Source organism: Heterodontus francisci, chromosome 1 (assembly GCF_036365525.1).
Source record: "Heterodontus francisci isolate sHetFra1 chromosome 1, sHetFra1.hap1, whole genome shotgun sequence".
Taxonomy (NCBI): Eukaryota; Metazoa; Chordata; class Chondrichthyes; order Heterodontiformes; family Heterodontidae; genus Heterodontus; species Heterodontus francisci.
The window spans coordinates 5,812,682-5,840,320 of record NC_090371.1 but is presented as its reverse complement, the minus strand read 5'-3'; the positions used below and the strand labels follow the sequence as shown (position 1 = coordinate 5,840,320).

General features: G+C 44.8%; 1 protein-coding gene across 1 annotated transcript in view; it reads left to right on the top strand.

Moving 5' to 3' along the window:
• Positions 1-447: 447 nt before the first annotated feature.
• LOC137377639 (disintegrin and metalloproteinase domain-containing protein 12-like) overlaps positions 448-27,639 on the top strand; it is a 561,477-nt gene continuing 534,285 nt past the window's right edge. The window contains exons 1-2 of the mRNA XM_068047508.1: positions 448-845; positions 11,097-11,206. Of these exons, the coding sequence (XP_067903609.1) occupies positions 641-845; positions 11,097-11,206 (315 nt within the window). The 5' untranslated portion in view covers positions 448-640. The remainder of the gene's footprint in view (positions 846-11,096; positions 11,207-27,639) is intronic.

Below are 27,639 nucleotides of genomic sequence, written 5' to 3'. Positions count from 1 at the left end.
AGCTAGACATTGAGGGTGGGACTTCCTTCTTTGGGGCAAACGCTCGTCCCTCTGACGCTGTTGTAACTCCACCCAAGCCCCCGGAACCTCTGCCCCAATCTCTCGTTTGGGGTAAGTAACCTTTATCCGGGAAAATAGCTTCGAGTTACAGCAGCATCAGAGGAATGAGTGTTTGTCCCAAAGAAGGAAATCCCACCCTCAATGTCTAGCTTCATTCCACTAGATGGCACCTCTGACAATGCAGCACTCCCTCGGTAATGTACAGCAAGTCAGAAGGCTATCTCTGTATGTTCTGTATCTGTGTTGTTGATGCTTGCAATGTACCAGCAGAATGCACTGTCTCTCCATGTGCTTGGTCCTGCTCCCAACTTATTCAAACCTGTCTCCTGTTCAGGGTTTCCGTGTTACACTTCCTCCTCCTACTTCCTGGGTAAGGCTGGGGCGGTTACAAAGTTACTTCTCACATGAATTACTGACTGACACAGATTCAAAAACAAACTGAGACAGAGACAGATTGACAGCGCGAAAGACAGAGGAACTCGAGGGGAAAGGAGATTGACGAGGAGGACAGACAGAGGAAAGTGTGTTAATAAAGGGAGAGAACTTTGAGTTGGAGAACAACGGGTTGTGATTATTCACAATGTTTGGCAGCAATGTGTGTTTGGTATTTCTGATCTGGTGCCAGGTTTTAAGTCTTTCAGCAGCAGAGAATGAAGAGACAACTGGTGACCATGTGATGGGTCTCAGAAGCAGGACATTGTCAAAAGTCCCCGGTCATTCACCAGGAGCTGATTGGGACACGGAGATTAAAGGAGCTACTGCAAATGGACAAGTAACTGCTTCAGGTGAGGAAGAACAGTGACAGTTTTAGCCTCAGTGCATCTATACTTCAATAAGGATGGTAGGGCAGGTGATGTGTTGCAGCTTCAGTACATGGGAGCTCATGGACACCGACGTGATCCACTACAGTCAGTGTCTATGCCCCGAGGAGCTTCAGCTCAGAGTAGAACATAGAACATAGAACAGTACAGCACAGTACAGGCCCTTCGGCCCACGATGTTGTGCCGAACCTTTAACCTACTCTAAGATCAAACTAACTACCTACCCTTCATTCTACTATCATCCATGTACCTATCCAAGAGTCGCTTAAATGTCCCTAATGTATCTGCTTCTACTACCACCACTGGCAGCGCATTCCACGCACCCACCACTCTCTGTGAAAAGAACCTACCTCTGACATCTCCCCGAAACCTTCCTCCAATCACCTTAAAATTATGCCCCCTGGTGATAGCCCTTTCCGCCCTGGGAAAAAGTCTCTAGCTATCCACTCTATCTATGCCTCTCATCATCTTGTACCCCTCTATCAAGTCACCTCTCATCCTTCTTCGCTCCAATGAGAAAAGCCCCAGCTCCCTCAACCTTTCTTCATAACACATGCCCTCCAGTCCAGGCAGCATCCTGGTAAATCTCCTCTGCACCCTCTCTAAAGCTTCCACATCCTTCCTATAATGAGGCGACCAGATCTGAACACAATATTCCAAGTGTGGTCGAACCAGGGCCTTATAGAGCTGCAGCATAACCTCGTAGCTCTTAAACTCAATTCCCCTGTTAATGAAAGCCAACACCCCATATGCCTTCTTAACAACCCTATCAACTTGGGTGGCAACTTTGAGCGATCTATGGACATGGACCCCAAGATCCCTCTGTTCCTCCACACTACCAAGAATCCTGTCTTTAAGCCTGTATTCTGCATTCAAATTCGATGAGCTGGAGACCGAGATACAGACACTGCGATGAATCAGGGACAGGGAAAGTTCCCATCACACTTTGGCCCTGATGGCAGTCATCCATAGGATACCATCTTCTGATTTGGTCAGTGGTCAGGTCCAGGGGGGTATGACTGCGAGTGAGGCAGGTACGGAGATCGAGAGTCAGGTCCCAGGGGGGTATGACTGCGAGTGAGGCAGGTATGGAGATCGAGAGTCAGGTCCAGGGGGGTATGACTGCGAGTGAGGCAGGTATGGAGATCGAGAGTCAGGTCCAGGGGGGTATGACTGCGAGTGAGGCAGGTATGGAGATCGAGAGTCAGGTCCCAGGGGGGTATGACTGCGAGTGAGGCAGGTATGGAGATCGAGAGTCAGGTCCAGGGGGGTATGACTGCGAGTGAGGCAGGTATGGAGATCGAGAGTCAGGTCCCAGGTGGGTATGACTGCGAGTGAGGCAGGTATGGAGATCGAGAGTCAGGTCCAGGGGGGTATGACTGCGAGTGAGGCAGGTACGGAAATCGAGAGTCAGGTCCCAGGTGGGTATGACTGCGAGTGAGGCAGGTATGGAGATCGAGAGTCAGGTCCCAGGGGGGTATGACTGCGAGTGAGGCAGGTACGGAGATCGAGAGTCAGGTCCCAGGGGGGTATGACTGCGAGTGAAGAAGAGTCTCAGCACTTGCAATTGTCCAATAGGTCTGCAGTTCTTTCAGCTTGTATGGATGAGAGCGAGGGCTGCAGGGTGGATGAGCAAACTGACCATGGCACCATGGTACAGGAAGCCATTCAAATGGGGAGAGTGAATAGTAATGTAGAGGTAGCAGGGGACAGAATAGCCAAGGGGATAGACACAGTTCTCTGCAGCCAAGAGCGAGAGTCCAGATGGCTGTGTTACCTGCCCAGTGCCAGGGTTCGGGACGTCTGCTCAGGGCTGGAGAGGAACTGACAGTGGGAGGAGCAGGATCCAGTTGTCATGGTCCGTGTGGGTACCAATAACATAGATAGGACTCGGAAAAAGGTTCTGCATGGAGAGTATGAGCCACTCAGGGGCTAAATTAAAAAGCAGAACCTCAAAGGTAATAATCTCTGGATTATTACCTGAACCACGAGCAAATTGGAGTATGATAAATAAGACTAGAGAGTTAAATGCATCGCTCAAAGATTTGGTCTGGGAGAAAAGGGTTTTGAGTCAAGGGGCATTGGCACCAGGACCGGTGAAACTGGGACCAGTGTTCTGGTGAGTCATATAACTAGGGCGGTGGAGAGGGCTTTAAACTAAATAGTGGGAGTGAGGGATCAAGTGAGGGAAGATATGATCAATAAAAGAGAGAGAACAAGGCAAGAGAACAAGAAGCAATAAGGGAATTGATAATCTGAATGCGGCAGGAAGGGACAAAACGTACAAATGTACGAGTGTGCCAGCAGATAAAGCTTGAGGTCGTAAAAATAATAAGACAGAATTAAAGGCACTGTATCTGAATGCACACAGCATTCACAACAAGGTTAGATGAATTGACAGCACAAATGGAAGTAAACATGTCTGATCTAATTTCCATGATGGAGACATGGCTGGAGGAAGACTAAGGCTGGGAATTGAATGCCCAAGCGTATTTGACATTTAGAAAGGATAGGATAAAAGGAAAAGGAGGTAGGGTAGTGCTGTTAATAAAGAATGAGACCAGTACATTAGTGAGAGAGGATCTTAGATCAGAGGATCAAGATGGAAAATCAGTTTGGGTGGAGCTAAGAACAAGCAAGGGGCAGAAAACATTGGTAGGAGTTGTTTATAGGCCACCAAACAGTCGTGGTACTGTAGGGCATGGTATAAATCAGGAAATTAGAGATGCAAGTAACATGAGTAATACATTAATCATGGGGGAATTCAATCTACATATAGACTGGGTAAACCTAATTAGCACTAGTGTTGTGAAGGATGAATTCCTGGAATGTATATGAGATGGTCTTCTAGAACAGCATGTTGAGGAACCAACTGCAGAACAGGCTATTTTAGATTTAGTATTGTGCAATAAGAAAGGACTAATTAATAATCTCGTTGTAAAGGAGCCTCTCGGGAAGAGTGACCATAATATGATAGAATTTTACATTAAGTTTGAAAGTAATGTAATTCAATCCGAAACTAGGCTCTTAAATTTAAAGAAAGGGAACTATGAAGGTATGACGGGCAAATTGACTATGGTAGATTAGGAAACTACATTAAAAGGTATAACAGTTGACAGGCAATGGCAAGCATTGAAAGAATTAATACATGGGTTAAAACAATTTACATTCCTTTGAGGCATAAAAACCCAACAGGAAAGGTGATCCAACCATAACTACAAGAGAAGTTAAAGATCGGGGAGGCGGTGGAGACTGGTAATATCACTGGAATAGTAACCCCGAAGTCCAGACTAATGCTCCAGAGAAATAGGTTCAAATTCCACCATTGCATATAGTGAAATTTAAATTCAATTAATAAATCTGGACTTAAAAGCTAGTTTAATGGTGACCATGAAAGTATTGCCAAATGTTGTAAAAAGCCATCTGGTTCACGAATGTCCTTTAGGGAAGGAAATCTGCTGTCCTTAACTTGTCAGGCCGACACGTGACTCCAGACCCACAGCAACTGTAGCTGACTCTTACATGCCCTCTGAAATGGCCGAGCAAGCCACTCAGTTGCATCAAATGGCTACAAAATCTAAGAAAAGGAATGACACTGCACAGACCACACGGCACGATCTAGGCACCGGAAATGACAATGGCAAACCCAGCCCTGTCGACCTTGCAAAGTCCTCCTTACTAACATCTGGGGGCTTGTAACAAAGTTGGGAGAGCTGTCCCACAGACTAGTCAAGCAACAGCCTGACATAGTTAAACTCACGGAATCATACCTTATAGACAATGTCCCAAACAATGCCATTACCATCCCCGGGTATGTCCTGTCCCACCAGCAGGACAGACCCACCAGAGGGGGTGGCACAGTGGTATACAGTCGGGAGGGAGTTGCCCTGAGAGACCTCAACATCGACTCTGGACCCCATAACGTCTCATGGCATCAGGTCAAACATGGGCAAGGAAACCTCCTGTTGATTACCACCTACCGCCCTCCCTCAACTGAAGAATCAATACTCCTACATGTTGAACACCAATTGGAAGAAGCACTGAGGGTAGCAAGGGCGCAGAATATACTCTGGGTGGGATTTCAATGTCCATCACCAAGAGTGGCTCGGTAGCACCACTACTGACCGAGCTGGGCCGAGTCCTAAAGAACATAGTTGCTTGACTGGAACTGCGGCAGGTGGTGAGGGAACCGACAAGAGGGATAAAAAACAATTTGACCTCGTCCTCACTAATCTGCCTGTCACAGATGCATCTGTCCATGACAGCATTGGAATGAGTGACCACCGCACAGTCCTTAGGGAGACGAAGTCCCGCCTTCACATTGAGGATACCCTCCATCCCGTTGTGTGGCACTACCACCGTGCTAAATGGGATATATTTCGAACAGATCTATTAACGCAAAAACTGAGCATCCCTAAGGCGCTGTGGGCCAACAGCAGCAGCAGAATTGTACTCAACCACAATCTGCAACCTCATGGCCCAGCATTTCCCCAACCTACCATTACCATCAAGGCGGGGGATCAACTCTGGTTCAATGAAGAGTGCAGGAGGGCATGCCAGGAGCAGCACCAGGCATACCTCAAAATGAAGTGTCAACCCAGTGAAGCTACAACACAGGACTACTTGCATGCCAAACTGCGAAAGCAGCATGCGATAGACAGAGCTAAGCGATCCCATAACCAACGGATCAGATCTAAGCTCTGCAGTCCTGCCACATCCAGTCGTGAATGGTGGTGGACAATTAAACAGCTAACTGGAGGAGGTGGCTCCACAAATATCCCCATCCTCAATGATGGGGGAGCCCAGCACATCAGTGCAAAAGATAAGGCTGAAGCATTTACAACAATCTTCAGCCAGAAGTGCCGAGCTGATGATCCATCTCGGCCTCCTCCTGAAGTCCCCAGCATCACAGATGCCAGACTTCAGCCAATTCGATTCACTCCACGTGATATCAAGAAACGACTGAAGGCACTGGATGCTGCAAAAGCTATGGGCCCTGACAATATTCCGGCAATAGTACTGAAGACCTGTGCTCCAGAACTTGCTGCGCCCCTAGCCAAGCTGTTCCGATACAGCTACAACACTGGCATCCACCCTGCAATGTGGAAAATTGCCCAGGTATGTCCTCTACACAAAAAACAGGACAAGTCCAACCCAGCCAGTTACCGCCCCATTAGCCTACTCTCAATCATCAGTAAAGTGATGGAAGGTGTCATCAACAGTGCCATCAAGCAGCACTTGCTTAGCAATTACCTGCTCAGTGATGCTCAGTTTGGGTTCCGCAGGGGCACTCAGCTCCTGACCTCATTGCAGCCTTGGTTCAAACATGGACAAAAGAGCTGAACTCAAGAGGTGAGGTGAGAGTGACTGCCCTTGACATCAAGGCAGCATTTGACCGAGTATGGCATCAAGGAGCCCTAGCAAAACTGAGGTCAATGGGAATCAGGGGGAAAACACACTGCTGGTTGGAGTCATAGCTAGTGCAAAGGAAGATGGTTGTGGTTGTTGGAGGTCAATCATCTGAGCTCCAGGACATCACTGCAGGAGTTCCTCAGGGTAGTGTCCTAGGCCCAACCATCTTTAGCAGCTTCATCAATGACCCTCCATCAATCATAAGGTCAGAAGTGGGGATGTTCGCTGATGATTGCACAATGTTCAGCACCATTCGTGACTCCTCAGATACTGAAGCAGTCCGTGTAGAAATGCAGCAAGACCTGGACAATATCCAGACTTGGGCTGATAAGTGGCAAGTAACATTCGCGCCACACAAGTGCCAGGCAATGACCATCTCCAGAAAAGAGAATCTAACCATCTCCCCTTGACATTCAATGGCATTACCATCGCTGAATCCCCCACTATCAACATCCTAGGGGCTACCATTGACCAGAAACTGAACTGGAGTAGCCATATAAATACCGTGGCTACAAGAGCAGATCAAAGGCTAGGAATCCTGAGGCGAGTAACTCACCTCCTGACTCCCCAAAGCCTGTCCACCATCTACAAGGCACAAGTCAGGAGTGTGATGGAATACTCTCCACTTGCCTGGATGGGTGCAGCTCCAACAACACTCAAGAAGCTCGACACCATCCAGGACAAAGCAGCCCGCTTGATTGGCACCCCATCTACAAACATTCACTTCCTCCACCACCGACGCACAGTGACAGCAGTGTGTACCATCTACAAGATGCACTGCAGCAAAGCACCAAGGCTCCTTCGACAGCACCTTCCAAACCCATGACCTCTACCAACTAGAAGGACAAGGGCAGCAAATACATGGGAACACCACCACCTGCAAGTTCCCCTCCAAGTCACACATCATCCTGACTTGGAACGATATCACCGTTCCTTCACTATCGCTGGGTCACAATCCTGGAACTCCCTTCCTAACAGCACTATGAGTGTACCTAGCTCACACCGACTGCAGCGGTTCAAGAAGGCAGCTCACCACCACCTTCTCAAGGGCAATTAGGGATGGGCAATAAATGCTGGCCTGGCCAGCGACGCCCCACATCCCATGAAAGAATAAAAAAAAGTCCAACCCAGCCAATTACTGCCCCATCAGTCTACTCTCAATCATCATTAAAGTGATTGAAGATATCGTAGACAGTGCCATCAAGCAGCACTTGCTTAGCAATAACCTGCTCAGTGATGCTCAGTTTGGGTTCCGCCAGGGCCACTCAGCTCCTGACCTCATTACAGCGTTGGTTCAAACATGGACAAAAGAGCTGAATTCCAAAGGTGAGGTGAGAGTGACTGCCCTTGACATCAAGGCAGCATTTGACCGAGTATGGCATCAAGGAACCCTAGCAAAAGTGAAGTCAATGGGAATCAGGGGGAAACCCCTCCACTGGTTGGAGTCATACCTAGCGCAAAGGAAGATGGTTGTGGTTGTTGGAGCTCAATCATCTGAGCTCCAGAACATTACTGCAAAAGTTCCTACTAACTTTGTCCCTCTGTTTAAAAAGCGAGCAAAGAATAGACCGAGAAATTACAGGCCAGTCAGTTTAACCTCAGTATTGGGCAAATTATTGGAATCTGTTCTGAGAGACAGAATAAACTGTCACTTAGAAAGGCACAGGTTAATCAAGGATAGTCAGCATGGAATTGTTAAGGGAAGATCTAGTCTGACCAACTTGATGGAATTTTTTGAAGAAGTAACAAGGAAGATAGATGAGTTGATGTGGTCTACATGGATTTTAGCAAGGCATTTGACAAGGTCCCACATAGCAGACTGGTTAAAAAAAATTAAATCCCATGGGATCCAGGGAAATGTAGCAAGCTGGATACAAAATTGGCTCAGTGGCAGGAAATAAAGGGTAATTGTTGACGGGTGTTTTTGCGACTGGAGGGCTGTTTCCAGTGGTGTTCCACAGGGCTCATTATTGGGTCCCCTGCTTTTTGTGGTTTCTGTTAACAATTTGGACATAAATGTAGTAGGTATGATCAAGAAGTTTGCAGACGACATAAAGATTGACTGTGTGGTAGATAGTGAGGAGGACAGCTGTAGGCTGCAAGAAGATATTGATGGTCTGGTCAGATGGGCAGAGCTGGTGTCTGCTGGTGTTGTGAAATCCCAGTGTTTGGGTCTGCTTGTGATCAGGGATTGCACTGCTGGAATCTGCTGCTGCTGAGAGATCCCATAGCCGAGAATACTGGCACTAGGAAACTCCAGGACTTTTGTCTACTGGTCTGAGTTCCCCATGCTGGGAGATCCCAGTGCTGCTGTTGGGAGATCCCAGTGCTGAGGTCTGCTGGTGCTAGAAGCTTCTATATGTACGTAAAAAGGAAACATTTGGCTAAGACAAATGTGGGTCCATTACAGGCAGAGTCATGTGAATTAATAATGGGGAATAGAGAAATGGCAGAGAAGCTTTAGTTTGTGTCTGTCTTCACTGAGGAAGATGCAAGAAATCTCCCAGAATTAGAGATCCAAGGGAGAAGGGAGAATAAGGAATTGAAGGAAATTAGTATTAGTAAGATGGTTGTATTAGAGAAATTAATCGGGCTGAAGGTTGATAAGTCCTGTTATTCTCCAACACAGAGTGTTGAAAGAGGTAGCTATGGAGATAGTGGATGCGTTGGTGATCATCTTCCAAAATTCTATAGGTTCTGGAGTGGTTCCTGCAGATTGGAAGGTAGCAAATGTCATCCCACTATTGAAGAAGGGAGGAAGAGAGAAAACATGGAATTACAGACCTGTTCGCCTTACATCAGTCATTGGGAAAATGCTAGAATCTATTCTAAAGGATGGGATAAATGGACACTTGGATAATAATGATCTGATTGGGCATAGTCAACATGGATTTATAAATGGGAAATCATGTTTGATGAACCTGTTGGAGTTTTTTGAGGATGTTACTAACAGAATTGATGAATGGGAGTCGGTGGACATAGTGTACTTGAATTTTCAGAAGGCATTTGATAAAGCCCTTCACAGGAGGTGGTGAGCAAAATTCCATCCTTTTCGGCCTCCTTGTCTCGAGAGACAATGGGTAAGTGCCTAGTGGTTTGTGGAGCAGTACCTGGAGTGGCTATAAAGGCCAATTCTAGAGTGCACATGGAATAGGAGGTAATATACTGGCATGGATTAAGGATTAGTTAACAGGCAGAAATCAGAGAGTAGGAATAAACAGGTCATTCTTGTGTTGGCAGGCAGTGACTAGTGGGGTACCACAGGGATCACGTTAGGGTTAGGGTTAGGCCCCAGCTGTTCACGATATATATCAATGATATATATATATATGATTTGGATGTGGGGACCAAATGTAATTGCACAAAACTTGGTGTGAATGTGTTGTGAGGAAGATGCAAAGTGGCTTCAAGGGGATTTGGACAGACTTAGTGAGTGGGTAATAATGTGGCAGATGGAATATAATGTGGAAAAATGTGAGGTTATCCACTTTGGTAGGAGGAATAGATGTGCAGAGTATTTCCTAAATGGTAAGAGATTAGAAAGTGTAGATGTACAAAGGGACCTGGGTGTCCTCGTCAATAAGTCACTGAAAGCTAACATGCAGGTGCAGCAAGTAATTGAGAAGGCTAATGGTATGTTAGCATTTATCACAAGAGGATTTGAGTACAGGAGTAGTGAAGTCTAGCTTCAATTGTCCAGAACCTTGGTTAGACCGCACCTGGAGTACTGTGTGCAGTTTTTATTCCCTTACTTTAGGAAGGATATTATTGCCATTGAGGGAGTGCAACGACGATTCACCAGACTTGTTCCCGGGATGACGGTGTTATCCTAGGAAGAGAGATTGGGGAAATTGGGCCTGTATTCGCTAGAGTTTCAATGAATGAGATTGAAACCGACAAAATACTTAAAGGGATAGACAGGGTAGATGCAGCTAAGACCCTGGTTGGGGAGTCTCAAACCAGGGAACACAATTTCAAAATAAGGGGGAAGCCACTGAGGACAGAGATGAGGAGAAATTCCTTTACTCAGAGGGTTGTGAATCTTTGGAATTCTCTACCCCAGAGGGCTGTGGAAGCTCAGTCATTGAGTATGTTAAAAGCAGAGATTGACAGATTTCTAAACACCAATGAAATAAAGGGATATGGGGATAGTTTGGGAAAAAGGCATTGAAGTGGATGATCAGCCATGATCGTATTGAATGGTGGGGCAGGCTTGATGAGCTGAATGGCCTATTCCTGCTCCTATGTTCCTATCCCGGTTCTAGGGTCTGTTGGTGCTGGGAGATACCAGTGCTGGGGTCTGCTGGTGTTGGGAGATGCCAGTGCTGGAATTTACTAGTGCTGCAGGATCCCAGTGCTGGGGTGTACTGGGAGATGCCAGTGCTGGGGTCTGCTGGTGCTGGGAGATCCCAGTGCTGGGGTCTGCTGGTGCTGGGAGATCCCAGTGCTGGGGTCTGCTGGTATTGGGAGATGCCAGTGCTGGAATTTACCAGTGCTGCAGGATCCCAGTGCTGGGGTGTACTGGGAGATGCCAGTGCTGGGGTCTGCTGGTGCTGGGAGATCCCAGTGCTGGGAGATCCCAGTGCTGGGGTCTGCTGGTGCTGGGAGATGCCAGTGCTGGGGTCTTCTGGTGCTGGGAGATCCCAGTGCTGGGGTCTGCTGGTGCTGGGAGATCCCAGTGCTGGGGTCTGCTGGTGCTGGGAGATACCAGTATTGCAGACTGTAACTGTGCAGCATGTTAAATAATGCAAACACTGTGCACTGACCTTTGTTGAAATGCCATTAAATCTCTGTTTTAAGCAGGTTATCGATCTCGCCAGGAACAGCTTTTTGAAGAACTGAAGAATTACAAGTTTGTATTCCCACAAGTCTTATCAGGGAAACAGAAACGGAGTGTAGCCGTCCTGCCGCAGGTAATTAATCTGATAACGTTCTACAGTCTGATCACATTAACTCAACCCAACCTGCTGCTCCATCTCTATCTGCTGTGGTGATTGATTTCATTCCAATCCAGCCAACAACAACTTATACTGATAGGTCATAAAATGCCCCAGGGTGCTTCACTGCGGTATTATAAATCGAAAAGAAGGCAATGAGCCACAAAAGGAGAAATTAGGGCAGATGACAAGAAGCTTTAGGGCGGCACAGTGGTGCAGTGGTTAGCACCGCAGCCTCACAGCTCCAGGGACCCGGGTTCGATTCTGGGTACTGCCTGTGTGGAGTTTGCAAGTTCTCCCTGTGTCTGCGTGGGTTTCCTCCGGGTGCTCTGGTTTCCTCCCACAGCCAAAAAGACTTGCAGGTTGATAGGTTAGTTGGCCATTAGCAATTGACCCCAGTATAGGTAGGTGGTAGGGAAATATAGGGACAGGTGGGGATGTGGTAGGAATATGGGATTAGTGTAGGATTAGTATAAATGGGTGGTTGATGGTGGGCACAGACTCGGTGGGCCAAAGGGCCTGTTTTAGTGCTGTATCTCTAAACTAAACTAAACTAAACTAAGCTTGGTCAAAGTAGTAGGTTTTAAGGAATGGCTTAAAGAGAGGTTGAGAGGCAGAGAGGCTTAGGGAGGGGTGTGACCCCTCACTTAGGGGACCTGACTGAGGGATACAAAATTATGTTTAGGTTAGATAGGAAGAAATCTTTTCCCTTAGCGGAGGGGTCAATAACCAGGGGACATAGATTTAAGGTCAGGGGCAGGAGGTTTGGAGGGGATTTGAGGAAAAAAAATTTCACCCAGAGGGTGGTTGGAATCTGGAACACACTGCCTGAAGAGGTGGTAGAGGCAGGAATCCTCACAACATGAGAGAAGTATTTCGATGAGCACTTGAAACGCCATAGCATACAAGGCTATGGGCCAAGTGCTGGAATATGGGATTGGAGTAGTTAGGTGCTTGATGGCCGGCACAGACAGGATGGGCCAAAGGGCCTGTTTCTGTGCTGTATAACTCTATGACTCTATGGGACCATGGAAGATTTGAAAACAAGGATAAGAAGTTTAAAATCAAGGTGTTACTTAACCAGGAGCCAGTGAGCACAGGGATGATTGGTGATCAGAATTTGGTGCATGTTAGGAGATCGTTCGTACAGCAGCAGAGTTTCGGATGACCTCAAGTTCACAAAGGCATGGATGAGAGTTTCAGCAGAAGATTCCTGTTTCCTGCCTCCATAATGAAAATCAGGCCCTGGGTCTGGTTTTGACCTGAAGCCTGTCTTCTCTGGGAAGCTGATTCAGATTGCAATATTCAAGTGGGAATGATCTTAATTGTATGGAGACAGGTTTCCTGCCCTCTTAGAGCCAGTGCGATTGAATATGGCTGGGCACATGTAGACTTCGACGGCAGCCATCACTGATGCTGCTGGTTGTCTTGAGGGAGCGAAAGCAAAATGTCACAGCAGTGGTGGAGCCTGGCACTAGGGCAGGGAAGACCCTCACTTAGACCTGGATCTAATGCTGCAGGCCATGAGGGGGAGAAGGGAGGTCCTCTGTCCGGATGGTGGCAGAAGGTCACCTCGTCATGTCGCAGGGGCATCTCTTGGTTCAGCGTTATCCCCCTCTACCCAGTCTTCCTTCTCCTCTCTTACCTCCTGTTCCTGCCCCCATGAGCTATCGCCATCCAGGGCCTGACTGTTCTCAAGGTCCACACCTCTCCGCAGGGCCATGTTATGGAGGGTGCAGGAGACCACCACAATGACCAAGACCCTGCAGGAGGGTATTAGATGACTGATACAGGCACTGGAATCACATCTTCACAAAACCAATGGCCTGTTGAGCAGCTGGCACTGGTTGTATCGCCGATATGCTTCTGTCTGGGGCTCTCGCAGAGGGTTCAGTTGTCATCTCTTCAACTGATTTCCCTTATCCACTTGAATCCATTCATGCACTTTGGGGGATAAAGTAAAGTTCCAAGGCAACCTAGACTGGTGGAGGATGAAGGAGTCATGGCAGCTGCCAGGAAAGCGAGTGCACACATGAAGGATGCTTTTGTTGTTGTGGATGAGTTGGACATTGAGAGAGTGGCAGCCCTTCCTGTTGATGGATCTCACTGACCAGTCACTGGGTGCCTTGATGGCCTCAAAGGCGCAAGCGATGATGCCCTGCACCTGGGGGATTCCAGCTATGGAGACTGAACTCACTGCACTCTGTGTCAGTACAGGCCCATCTGTGTCGAAGTGGTTGTAGTCCCTGCCGTCCTGAATAAGGCATCTGTGACCTGCCTGATGGCCTAATGAGATGCCAACTGCAAGATGCCACCTAGGTCAACAGCTGATCCCTGAAACGATTGGTTGCATAGAAGTTCAGGGCGATGGGACCCTTGATGGCTGCAGGTAGGGGACTGTCATGAGAGCCGTGAGGCCCCAGGTCATTGTGCATCAGAACATAAAAGATCAACATCTGCCTGGACAGGCACAAACATCTGCCTGGACAGGCGCAGACTTCTACAGCACTGGTGCTCCGGAATTTGCAGGCAGTTGACTCTTGGGCTGTGCCTGATGTCTTGGGTCACACCTTCCTCTCCTTGCTGCACTCCTCTGGCCTCCTGCTGTCCAGGAAGTTGCATCTGCACCCCCCCCCCCCGCCCCCCCGCCCCCCGCAGTTAATCCTGGTTGCTCTGTCCAATGTCAGAGTAGCCTCTTCCCATCTGAACTCCCTCAGCTGGGCTTTGTACATTCACCAGGCCTTCCACGGCCAACCTCAGCTGCCCCATGTTGCCAGCAGGCTCACATCCCTCTCTGGTTTCCTGCCACTTCCCAATGAGAAATTCAACTCTTCCAGCTGTAACAATGGCTACATCGAGACACGTCTGATGCAGCTGAGCTTTATTTGCTGCTTCTGCAGTATTTTAATCAGCCCTTCCCATGGTCTTCCACACTATTCACGTCTTTACAACACTGTCTCATTCCCCACATGGCAGCTGCCCTATTCCCAGCCTTCCAAAACTGTGAGCTGATACTGACAAGTCTGTTAATGAGCTCTTTAATGAGCTCTACAGGCTTTAAATTGGAGGCATACACACGACAAGTTCCTTCACTGCCAGCCTCCCTTTAAAAATGGAAGCATAATAATAAAAGCAAAATACTGCAGTTGCTGGAAATCTGAAATAAAAACAGAAAGTGACATCTCTGTCATTTACTCTCTCCTGCCCTCTGCCCTATCACACACAGACCCTTTTGTTCTTCTTCCCCCTCCCCCTTTTCACTGGCTCAAAGCCTTTTACATTTCTAACCTTTGCCAGCTCTGAAGAAGGGTCACTGACCTGAAACGTTAACTCTGTTTCTCTCTCTCCACAGATGCTGCCAGACCTGCTGAGTATTTCCAGTACTTTCTGTTTTTCTTCTGTTATGAATGAGGTGGGAGGAGTGCACTGTTTATTCTAGTCCCACTTCTCCACAGGTCACAACATATAGTTACATTCTCCCACTTCGCGATACAGTCAGTTAGAAGCTCTTTTTTCCCCAGAATAAAACAAACCAACCAGGTTTCTTTAATAAAAAACTAAATGATTAGTTTAGTAAGAAACAAGTCATAACCAGTAATGGAGTAAAGCATAAAGACACAGATATTAAAGTTTCTTTTTTTTACCTTAGCCACACACACACACACCTAAAAAAAAGGTAAGAAAACCCTTCGGCTGAATACTTGCTTACCCTTGAAGAAAAAAGAGAAGATATGGAAAGATGTCAGCTGGAATTTTATGCCACAGATATCAGGTTGAACATAAAAAGTTCAGAGAGAAGTGAAAAAAAGAGATAATAGAAGCAAAGAGAGAGTATGAGGAGAGACTGGAAGCTAATATATAAGATCCATACATATAAGAAACATATAAGATCCTGAGGGGTCTTGACAGGGTGGATGTGGAAAGGATGTTTCCTCTTGTGGGAGAATCTAGAACTAGGGGTCACTGTTTAAAAGTAAGGGGTCGCCCATTTAAGACAGAGATGAGGAGAAATTCTTTCAAAAGTTTGTGAGCCTTTGGAAATCACTTCCTCAAAAGGTGGTGGAAGCAGAGTCTTTGAATGTTTTTAAGGCAGAGGTAGATAGATTCTTGATAAGCAAGGAGGTGAAAAGTTATCAGGGGTAGGCAGAGTTGAGGTTACAATCAGATCAGCCATGATCTTGTTGAATGAGGGGCTCGAGGGGCCGAGTGGCCTACTGCTGCTCCTAATTCGTATGTTCGTATGTTTGCAATATGAAAGGGAATCCAAAAATTTTCTCGAGGCATATAAATAGCAAAAGGGTAGTGTTACGACCAGGTGAGAAAGAAGTCTAGGGTTCCCTCTCAGCCTTCACCTGATCTTACAGTAACAGGGTTTAATTTTTAACACATTGTTTTAGCTCCCCCTTGGTGAATCCTTGTTCACTCCTTTCTAATTATAAGGCAAAGAAACCAGCCAAACATGTTTTCTTAGGTTTAAAGAAGAAAGGTTGAACTTTATTAAAATTAAACTCTAATTAGGTTAACACCTATGGATATGCGATACGCACACGCTAGCATGCATACACGATACACACATGCAGATAGAGACAGAAAAGAGCAGAAGAAATAAAGTGGAAAAGTTTGAGGCAATACCTGAAGCTGGTTTTGGTTACTGTTTCTCGAGCTCGCTGTAGAGTCCTTTATTGGAGGTAAGACGTGCTTTTCATTGGGGCCCAGTATTCTTCTTAAACCTTGTTCAATGTAGGAGACTTTTCTCTCCTGTGATTCACATCTTCAGTGGATTTGTAGTTCTGTGGGAAAGAGATGGGAGCAGACAGGAGAGGCTGTGGTGAGCCAGCCAGGAGAGGTCTTTACAGTCCAGGACCAAACAGTCTCTCTCTCAAACTGTACAATTCAAAAACTCAGGTTGCCCAGCAGGTCAGTCATGTGACTAGCTGGTTTGACCACATCTGTTTGTGGATTCGGCCATCTTAGTAGTCATCCTGGAATGTGAGCTTCCTCACCTTCAATGTCTGATGATCAGAGTTAATTGTGGGTTGAATGTGTCAGGAAATGGTCCTTTGTATCCACAAGCACTGTCTTTTAATATGTAAATGTTGTTTCCAGTCATGGCTGATCTGTTTAACAAGTCATTTCCTCGCTCCAGCAACAGTTCAAAATCAATGTTCATAATGACAAAATTAATATGCCTCATTCTTGATAAGAGAGGTGGGGGGCAGGGAGGGATTCTGCATGACAGTGGTAAAAAGAGGGGTGGGGATGATTAGGGACCAAAATGGAGATTTATGTATGGAGGGTGAGGACATGTCTGAGCTACTAAAAGAGTACTTTGCATCTGTCTTTCCCAAGAAAGAAGATGCTGCCAAAATCATGGTGAAAGAGGAGGCAGTTAAGATACTAGGGGACTAAAAATTGATTGAGAGGAAATATTGCACTCCTTCTATGGCTGTACGTAAAGTGAAGAAGTCACCAGGATCAGATGGAATTCATTCGAGGATATTGAAGGAAGTAAGGGTGCTGCTAGATGTCTGGAGAATTACAAATGTTACACCCTTGTTCAATAAAGTGTGTGAGGATAAACACAGAAACTACACGCCAGTCAGTATAACCTTGGTGCTGGGAAAGCTTTTAGAAATGATAATCTGGGTTAAGCATGGATTAATTAAGGAAAGCCAACATGGATTTGTTAAAGATAAGTCACGTTACACTAACTTGCTTGAGTTTTCTCGATGAGGTCATGGAGAAGGTTGATGAGGGTAATGCCGTTGATGTGGTGTATATGGACTTCCAAAAGGCGTTTGATAAAATGCCACATAAAAGGCATGGCAGCAAAGCTGAAGCCCATGAAATAGTGGCAGCATGGATACAAAATTGGCTGAGTAACGAGAAACAGAGAGCAGTGGTGAGCTGTTGTTTTTCAAACGGGAAATAGTGGGGTTCCCCACGAATTGGTGTTGGGATCACTGCTTTTAGTGATATATACAAATTACCAAGACTTGGGTGGGCAGGGTACATAGGAAATAGGAACATAGGAACATAGGAGCAGGAGTAGGCCATTCAGCCCATCGAGCCTGCCCCGCCATTCAATAAGATCATGGCTGATCATCCACTTCAATGCCTTTTTCCCCACACTATCCTCATATCCCTTTAGGCCATTTGTATTTAGAAATCTGTCAATCTCTGCTTTAAACATACTCAATGACTGAGCTTCCACAGCCCTCTGGGGTAGAGAATTCCAAAGATTCACAACCCTCAGAGTAAACTCTAGAGAATACAGGCCCAGTTTCCCCAATCTCTCTTCATAGGGCAGTCCCATATTCCCAGGAACAGGTCTGGTGAACCTTCGTTGCACTCCTTCAATGGCAATAATATCCTTCCTAAGGTAAGGGGACCAAAACTGCACACAGTACTCCAGGTGCGGTCTAACCAAGGTTCTATACAATTGAAGCAAGACTTCACTACTCCTGTACTCAAATCCTCTTGTGATAATGGCTAACATACCATTAGCCTTCTTAATTGCTTGCTGCACCTGCATGTTAGCTTTCATTGACTTATTGACAAGGACACCCAGGTCCCTTTGTACATCTACACTTTCTAATCTCTTACCATTTAGGAAATACTCTGCACATCTATTCCTCCTACCAAAGTGGATAACCTCACATTTTTCCACATTATATTCCATCTGCCACGTTCTTGCCCACTCACTAAATCTAATAAAATCCCTTTGAAGCCACTTTGCACCTTCCTTACAACACACATTTCCACCTAGTTTTGTGACATCTGTGAACTTGGAAATACTACATTTGGTCCCCACATCCAAATCATTGACATATATTGTGAACGGCTGGGACCCAAGCACTGATCCCTGTGGTACCCCACTAGTCACAGCCTGCCAACGCGAGAATGACCCGTTTATTCCTACTCCATGTTTTCTGCCTGTTAACCAATCCTTAATCCATGCCAGCATATTACCTCCTATCCCATGTGCTTTAATTTTGCAAACCTACCTTCTGGGTTTTCATCAAAAGCCTTCTGAAAATCCAAGTATACCACATCCACTAACTCCCCTTTATCAATTCTGTTAGTAACATCCTCAAAAACCTCCAACAGGTTTGTCAATTTCAAAACGTGCACATGACACAAAACCTGGAAGTATTGTGAACAGTGAGGAGGACAGAGATAGATTTCAAGAGGACATAGACAGGTTGTTGGAATGGACAGACAAGTGGCAGATGAAATTTAATGCAGAGAAGTGTGAAGTGATACATTTTGGTAGGAAGGGCAAGGAGAGGCAATATAAAATAAAGGGTACAGTTCAAAGGAGCAGAGGGACCTGGGGGTATATGTGCAGAAATCACTGCAGGTGACAGGGCAGGTTGAGAAAGTGGTTAATGAAGCATACAGGAAACTGGGCTTTATAAATAGGGGCATAGAGTACAAGAGCAAGAGATTTATGACGAACCATTATAAAACACCAGTTTGGCTTCAACTGGAGTATTGTGTCCAATTCTGGGCAGCACACTTTAGAAAGGATATGAAGGCTTTAACGAGGCAGAAAGGATTCATGAGAATGGTTCCAAGGATGACTTAAAACTCTCATCCTTGTTTTTAAATCCCTCCATGGCCTCACCCCTCTCTATGACTGTACTCTCCGCCAGACGCACAACCCTTCAAGATATCTGCACTCATCTAATATTGGCCTCTTGAGCATCTTGGAATTTAATCGTTCCACCATTGGTGACTCTGCCTTCAGCTGCCAAGGCCCAAGCTCTGGAATTCCCTCCTTAAACCTCTCGACCTCTCTTTCTTCTCTTAAGTTGCTCTTTAAAACCTACCTTTTGACTGTGTGCCCTAATAACTCCTTATATAGCTCAGTGACAAATTTTGCTTTGTAACATTCCAATGAAGCATCTTCGAACATTTTATTTCACTGATGTAAACACAAGCTGCAGCTGTTGTTGAAAAGTTGGGCCAGGTGATTAAAACATAAGAACATTAGAAATAGGAGCAGGAGCAGATCATGTGACCCCTCAAGCCTGCTGAGTCATTCAATATGATCATGGCTGATCCTCAGTCTCAAATCCACTCTCCCACCCACTCCCCATATCCCTTGATTCTCTGAGAGAACAAAAACCTATCTATCCCAGCCTTAAATGTATTCAATGATGGAGCATTCACTACCCTCTGGGGTAGAGAATTCCAAAGATTCACAACCCTCTGAGTAAAGAAATTTCTGCTCATCTCAGTCCTGAGTCATCAGTCCCATATCCAGGGGAAACAGCCTTTCAGTGTCGACCCTGTCAAGCCCCTTCAAATCTTGTATATTTCAATGAAATCACCTCTCAGTCTTCTAAACTCCAGGATAGGCACAATTCCCTCAGCCTCTTATCCCAGAAACCAATCTAGTGAACCATCACTGTACTGCTTCCAAAGCAAGTATATCCTTCCTTAAATATAGAGACCAAAACTGTACACAGTATTCCGGTGGGAGGGAGTCTCACCAAAGTCTTGTACAATTCTACCAAGACTTCCTTAATCTTCCTTAATCCCCTTGTAATAAAAGCCAACATGCCATTTGCCTTCGTATCATTTGTTGTTGTATCTGTAAGCTAACTTTCTGTGTTCAAGACTATTTCCAGTAATTGAGGGTCAACAAGAAGAAGCCAGAGATAGAAGATTAAATGGAAATGATCCAGAACAGAGCAGGAGAGAGTTGTGAGGCTGTGGGATTCACTTCCAGAGTTAGTGGTTGAGACAGAAACTGTGTCGATATTCGAGTTTAGATTAGAGAGGGGGATGAACGAAGAGGGGATGATAACAGGGTGGATTGATGTGATGAGCACTTTTTGTTTGATTAGAGGGTTTGTTGGGCTGAATGGCCTGTTTCTGTGTTGTAATTTCTATGTAGATCATTTGTTGTGTTTAGTCAGTTACCTTGATGCTCATTACTCACCCTCTGTGAACACTGAAGGTGCTCAGTCAGGGTTAACTCAGGGGAGGTATGTTTGACTCCACATCTACTTGGAAATGATTTGAGATCTTCAGGTCTGTATAACAAATGTCGTCCAAGTTTATCTTGCTCAACATGTTCAATGATGTAAGTTCGATTACTGAAAACAATTAGAGCACTGAAGGGGAGAGACAGAGAAAGAAAGAGAAAAAGAAATACCCTTACCCTGGTGAGTAAGAAGCAAGTCTGTAGTTACATATTGAGTACCTCATGCTCTGCTGAAGGGATAATTTCCCAATACAGTTACACAGTGAGTAATCCTTACCCTGCTGAATAAATACATCCCAGTACAATTACACAGTGAGTAACCCTTACCCTGCTGAATAAACACATCCCAGGACAGTTACAGAGTGAATAACCCCTACCCTGCTGAATAAACATATCCCAGTACAATTACAAAGTGAGTAATCCTTACCCAGCTGAATAAACACATTCCAGTACAGTTACACAGTGAGTAACCCTTACCCTGCTGAATAAACACATCCCAGTACAATTACACAGTGAGTAACCCTTACCCTGCTGAATAAACACATCCCAGTACAGTTACACAGTGAGTAATCCTTACCCAGGTGAATAAACACATCCCAGTACAATTACACAGTGAGTAATCCTGACCCAGCTGAATAAACACATCCCAGTACAATTACACAGTGAGTAATCCTTACCCAGCTGAATAAACACATCCCAGTACAATTACACAGTGAGTAATCCTTATCCTGCTGAATAAACACATCCCAGTACAGTTACACAGTGAGTAATCCTTAACCAGCTGAATAAACACATCCCAGGACATTTACACAGTAAGTAATCCTTACCCAGCTGAATAAACACATCCCAGTACAGTTACACAGTGAGTAATCCTTAACCAGCTGAATAAACACATCCCAGGACATTTACACAGTAAGTAATCCTTAACCAGCTGAATAAACACATCCCAGGACATTTACACAGTAAGTAATCCTTAACCAGCTGAATAAACACATCCCAGGACATTTACACAGTAAGTAATCCTTAACCAGCTGAATAAACACATCCCAGGACATTTACACAGTAAGTAATCCTTACCCAGCTGAATAAACACATCCCAGGACATTTACACAGTAAGCAATCCTTACCCTGCTGAATAAACACATCCCAGGACAATTACACAGTGAGTAATCCTTACCCAGCTGAATAAACACATCCCAGTACAATTACACAGTGAGTAATCCTTATCCTGCTGAATAAACACATCCCAGTACAATTACACAGTGAGTAACCCTTACCCTGCTGAATAAACACATCCCAGTACAATTACACAGTGAGTAACCCTTACCCTGCTGAATAAACACATCCCAGTACAATTACACAGTGAATAATCCTTACCCAGCTGAATAAACACATCCCAGTACATTTACACAGTGAGTAATCCTTACCCTGCTGAATAAACACATCCCAGTACAGTTACACAGTGAGTAATCCTTACCCTGCTGAATAAACACAACCCAGTACAGTTACACAGTGAGTAACCCTTATCCTGCTGAATAAACACATCCCAGTACAGTTACACAGTGAGTAACCCTTACCCTGCTGAATAAACACATCCCAGTACAATTACACAGTGAGTAACCCTTACCCTGCTGAATAAACACATCCCAGTACAATTACACAGTGAGTAACCCTTACCCTGCTGAATAAACACATCCCAGTACAATTACACAGTGAGTAATCCTTATCCTGCTGAATAAACACATCCCAGTACAATTACACAGTGAGTAACCCTTACCCTGCTGAATAAACACATCCCAGTACAATTACACAGTGAGTAACCCTTACCCTGCTGAATAAACACATCCCAGTACAATTACACAGTGAGTAATCCTTACCCTGCTGAATAAACACATCCCAGTACAGTTACACAGTGAGTAACCCTTACCCGACTGAATAAACACATCCCAGTACAATTACACAGTGAGTAATCCTTACCCAGCTGAATAAACACATCCCAGTACATTTACACAGTGAGTAATCCTTACCCTGCTGAATAAACACATCCCAGTACAGTTACACAGTGAGTAACCCTTACCCGACTGAATAAACACATCCCAGTACAATTACACAGTGAGTAATCCTTACCCAGCTGAATAAACACATCCCAGTACAATTACACAGTGAGTAATCCTTACCCTGCTGAATAAACACATCCCAGTACATTTACACAGTGAGTAACCCTTATCCTGCTGAATAAACACATCCCAGTACAGTTACACAGTGAGTAATCCTTACCCTGCTGAATAAACACATCCCAGTACAGTTACACAGTGAGTAACCCTTATCCTGCTGAATAAACACATCCCAGTACAGTTACACAGTGAGTAATCCTTACCCTGCTGAATAAACACATCCCAGTACAGTTACACAATGAGTAACCCTTGCCCTGCTGAATAAACACATCCCAGTACAGTTACACAGTGAGTAATCCTTCCCCTGCTGAATAAACACATCCCAGTACAGTTACACTGTGAGTAACCCTTACCCTGCTGAATAAACACATCCCAGTACAGTTACACAGTGAGTAACCCTTACCCTGCTTAATAAACACATCCCAGTACAGTTACACAGTGAGTAACCCTTACCCTGCTGAATAAACACATCCCAGTACAGTTACACAGTGAGTAATCCTTACCCTGCTGAATCAACACATCCCAGTACAGTTACACAGTGAGTAATCCTTACCCTGCTGAATAAACACAACCCAGTACAGTTACACAGTGAGTAACCCTTATCCTGCTGAATAAACACATCCCAGTACAGTTACACAGTGAGTAACCCTTACCCTGCTGAATAAACACATCCCAGTACAGTTACACAGTGAGTAATCCTTACCCTGCTGAATCAACACATCCCAGTACAATTACACAGTGAATAACCCTTAACCTGCTGAATAAACACATCCCAGTAATATTACACAGTGAGTAATCCTTACCCAGCTGAATAAACACATCCCAGTACAGTTACACAGTGAGTAACCCTTACCCTGCTGAATAAACACATCCCAGTACAATTACACAGTGAGTAACCCTTACCCTGCTGAATAAACACATCCCAGTACAGTTACACCGTGAGTAACCCCTACCCTGCTGAATAAACACATCCCAGTACAGTTGCACAGTGAGTAACCCTTACCCTGCTGAATAAACACATCCCAGTACATTTACACAGTGAGTAATCATTACCCAGCTGAATAAAGACATCCCAGTACAATTACACAGTGAGTAATCCTTACCCAGCTGAATAAACACATCCCAGTACATTTACACAGTGAGTAATCCTTACCCAGCTGAATAAACACATCCCAGTACAATTACACAGTGAGTAAGCCTTACCCTGCTGAATAAACACATCCCAGTACAATTACACAGTGAGTAACCCTTACCCTGCTGAATAAACACATCCCAGTACAATTACACAGTGAGTAACCCTTATCCTACTGAATAAACAAATCCCAGTACAGTTACACAGTGAGTAATCCTTCCCCTACTGAATAAACACATCCCAGTACAATTACACAGTGAGTAATCCTTACCCTGCTGAATAAACATATCCCAGTACAGTTACACAGTGAGTAACATTTACCCTGCTGAATAAACACATCCCAGTACAATTACACAGTGAGTAATCCTTACCCTGCTGAATAAACACATCCCAGTACAATTACACAGTGAGTAATCCTTACCCTGCTGAATAAACACATACCAGTACAGTTACACAGTGAATAATCCTTACCCTGCTGAATAAACACATCCCAGTACAGTTACACAGTGAGTAATCCTTAACCTGCTGAATAAACACATCCCAGTACAATTACACAGTGAGTAATCCTTACCCTGCTGAATAAACACATCCCAGTACAATTACACAGTGAGTAATCCTTACCCTGCTGAATAAACACATCCCAGTACAATTACACAGTGAGTAATCCTTACCCAGCTGAATAAACACATCCCAGTACAGTTACACAGTGAGTAATCCTTAACCTGCTGAATAAACACATCCCAGTACAGTTACACAGTGAGTAATCCTTACCCTGCTGAATAAGCACATCCCAGTACAGTTACACAGTGAGTAACCCTTAACCTGCTGAATAAACACATCCCAGTACAATTACACAGTGAGTAATCCTTACCCTGCTGAATAAACACATCCCAGTACAGTTACACAGTGAGTAATCCTTACCCAGCTGAATAAACACATCCCAGTACAGTTACACAGTGAGTAATCCTTACCCTGCTGAATAAACACATCCCAGTACAGTTACACAGTGAGTAACCCTTACCCTGCTGAATAAACACATCCCAGTACAATTACACAGTGAGTAATCCTTACCCTGCTGAATAAACACATCCCAGTACAATTACACAGTGAGTAATCCTTACCCAGCTGAATAAACACATCCCAGTACTGTTACACAGTGAGTAATCCTTACCCGACTGAATAAACACATCCCAGTACAGTTACACAGTGAGTAACCCTTACCCTGCTGAATAAACACATCCCAGTACAGTTACACAGTGAGTAATCCTTACCCTGCTGAATCAACACATCCCAGTACAGTTACACAGTGAGTAATCCTTACCCTGCTGAATAAACACATCCCAGTACAGTTACACAGTGAGTAATCCTTACCCTGCTGAATAAACACATCCCAGTACAGTTACACAGTGAGTAATCCTTATCCTGCTGAATAAACACATCCCGGTGCAGTTACACAGTGAGTAACCCTTACCCTGCTGAATAAACACATCCCAGTACAGTTACACAGTGAGTAATCCTTACCCTGCTGAATCAACACATCCCAGTACAGTTACACAGTGAGTAATCCTTACCCTGCTGAATAAACACATCCCAGTACAGTTACACAGTGAGTAACCCTTAATCTGCTGAATAAACACATCCCAGTACAATTACACAGTGAGTAACCCTTATCCTACTGAATAAACACATCCCAGTACAATTACACAGTGAGTAACCCTTATCCTACTGAATAAACAAATCCCAGTACAGTTACACAGTGAGTAATCCTTCCCCTACTGAATAAACACATCCCAGTACAGTTACACAGTGAGTAACATTTACCCTGCTGAATAAACACTTCCCAGTACAATTACACAGTGAGTAATCCTTACCCTGCTGAATAAACACATCCCAGTACAATTACACAGTGAGTAATCCTTACCCTGCTGAATAAACACATACCAGTACAGTTACACAGTGAATAATCCTTACCCTGCTGAATAAACACATCCCAGTACAGTTACACAGTGAGTAATCCTTAACCTGCTGAATAAACACATCCCAGTACAATTACACAGTGAGTAATCCTTACCCTGCTGAATAAACACATCCCAGTACAATTACACAGTGAGTAATCCTTACCCAGCTGAATAAACACATCCCAGTACAGTTACACAGTGAGTAATCCTTAACCTGCTGAATAAACACATCCCAGTACAGTTACACAGTGAGTAATCCTTACCCTGCTGAATAAGCACATCCCAGTACAGTTACACAGTGAGTAACCCTTAACCTGCTGAATAAACACATCCCAGTACAATTACACAGTGAGTAATCCTTACCCAGCTGAATAAACACATCCCAGTACAGTTACACAGTGAGTAATCCTTACCCTGCTGAATCAACACATCCCAGTACAGTTACACAGTGAGTAATCCTTACCCTGCTGAATAAACACATCCCAGTACAGGTACACAGTGAGTAACCCTTAATCTGCTGAATAAACACATCCCAGTACAATTACACAGTGAGTAATCCTTACCCAGCTGAATAAACACATCCCAGTACAGTTACACAGTGAGTAATCCTTACCCTGCTGAATAAACACATCCCAGTACAGTTACACAGTGAGTAATCCTTACCCTGCTGAATCAACACATCCCAGTACAGTTGCACAGTGAGTAACCCTTACCCTGCTGAATAAACACATCCCAGTACAATTACAAAGTGAGTAATCCTTACCCAGCTGAATAAACACATCCCAGTACAGTTACATGGTGAGTAACCCTTACCCTGCTGAATAAACACATCCCAGTACAATTACACAGTGAGTAACCCTTACCCTGCTGAATAAACACATCCCAGTACAGTTACACAGTGAGTAATCCTTACCCTGCTGAATAAACACATCCCAGTACAGTTACACAGTGAGTAATCCTTACCCAGCTGAATAAACACATCCCAGTACAATTACACAGTGAGTAATCCTGACGCAGCTGAATAAACACATCCCAGTACATTTACACAGTAAGTACTCCTTACCCAGCTGAATAAACACATCCCAGTACAATTACACAGTGAGTAATCCTTACCCAGCTGAATAAACACATCCCAGTACAATTACACAGTGAGTAATCCTTACCCAGCTGAATAAACACATCCCAGTACAATTACACAGTGAGTAATCCTTATCCTGCTGAATAAACACATCCCAGTACAATTACACAGTGAGTAATCCTTACCCAGCTGAATAAACACATCCCAGTATATTTACACAGTGAGTAAGCCTTACCCAGCTGAATAAACACATCCCAGTACAATTACACAGTGAGTAATCCTTACCCAGCTGAATAAACACATCCCAGTACAATTACACAGTGAGTAATCCTTACCCTGCTGAATAAACACATCCCAGTACATTTACACAGTGAGTAATCCTTACCCTGCTGAATAAACACATCCCAGTACAGTTACACAGTGAGTAACCCTTAACCTGCTGAATAAACACATCCCAGTACAATTACACAGTGAGTAATCCTTACCCAGCTGAATAAACACATCCCAGTACAGTTACACAGTGAGTAATCCTTACCCTGCTGAATAAACACATCCCAGTACAATTACACAGTGAGTAATCCTTACCCTGCTGAATAAACACATCCCAGTACAGTTACACAGTGAGTAACCCTTAACCTGCTGAATAAACACATCCCAGTACAATTACACAGTGAGTAATCCTTACCCAGCTGAATAAACACATCCCAGTACAGTTACACAGTGAGTAATCCTTACCCTGCTGAATAAACACATCCCAAAACAGTTACACAGTGAGTAATCCTTATCCTGCAGAATAAACACATCCCAGTACAGTTACACAGTGAGTAAGCCTTAACCTGCTGAATAAACACATCCCAGTACAATTACACAGTGAGTAATCCTTATCCTGCTGAATAAACACATCCCAGTACAATTACACAGTGAGTAATCCTTACCCTGCTGAATAAACACATCCCAGTACAATTACACAGTGAGTAATCCTTACCCTGCTGAATAAACACATCCCAGTACAATTACACAGTGAGTAATCCTTACCCAGCTGAATAAACACATCCCAGTACAATTACAC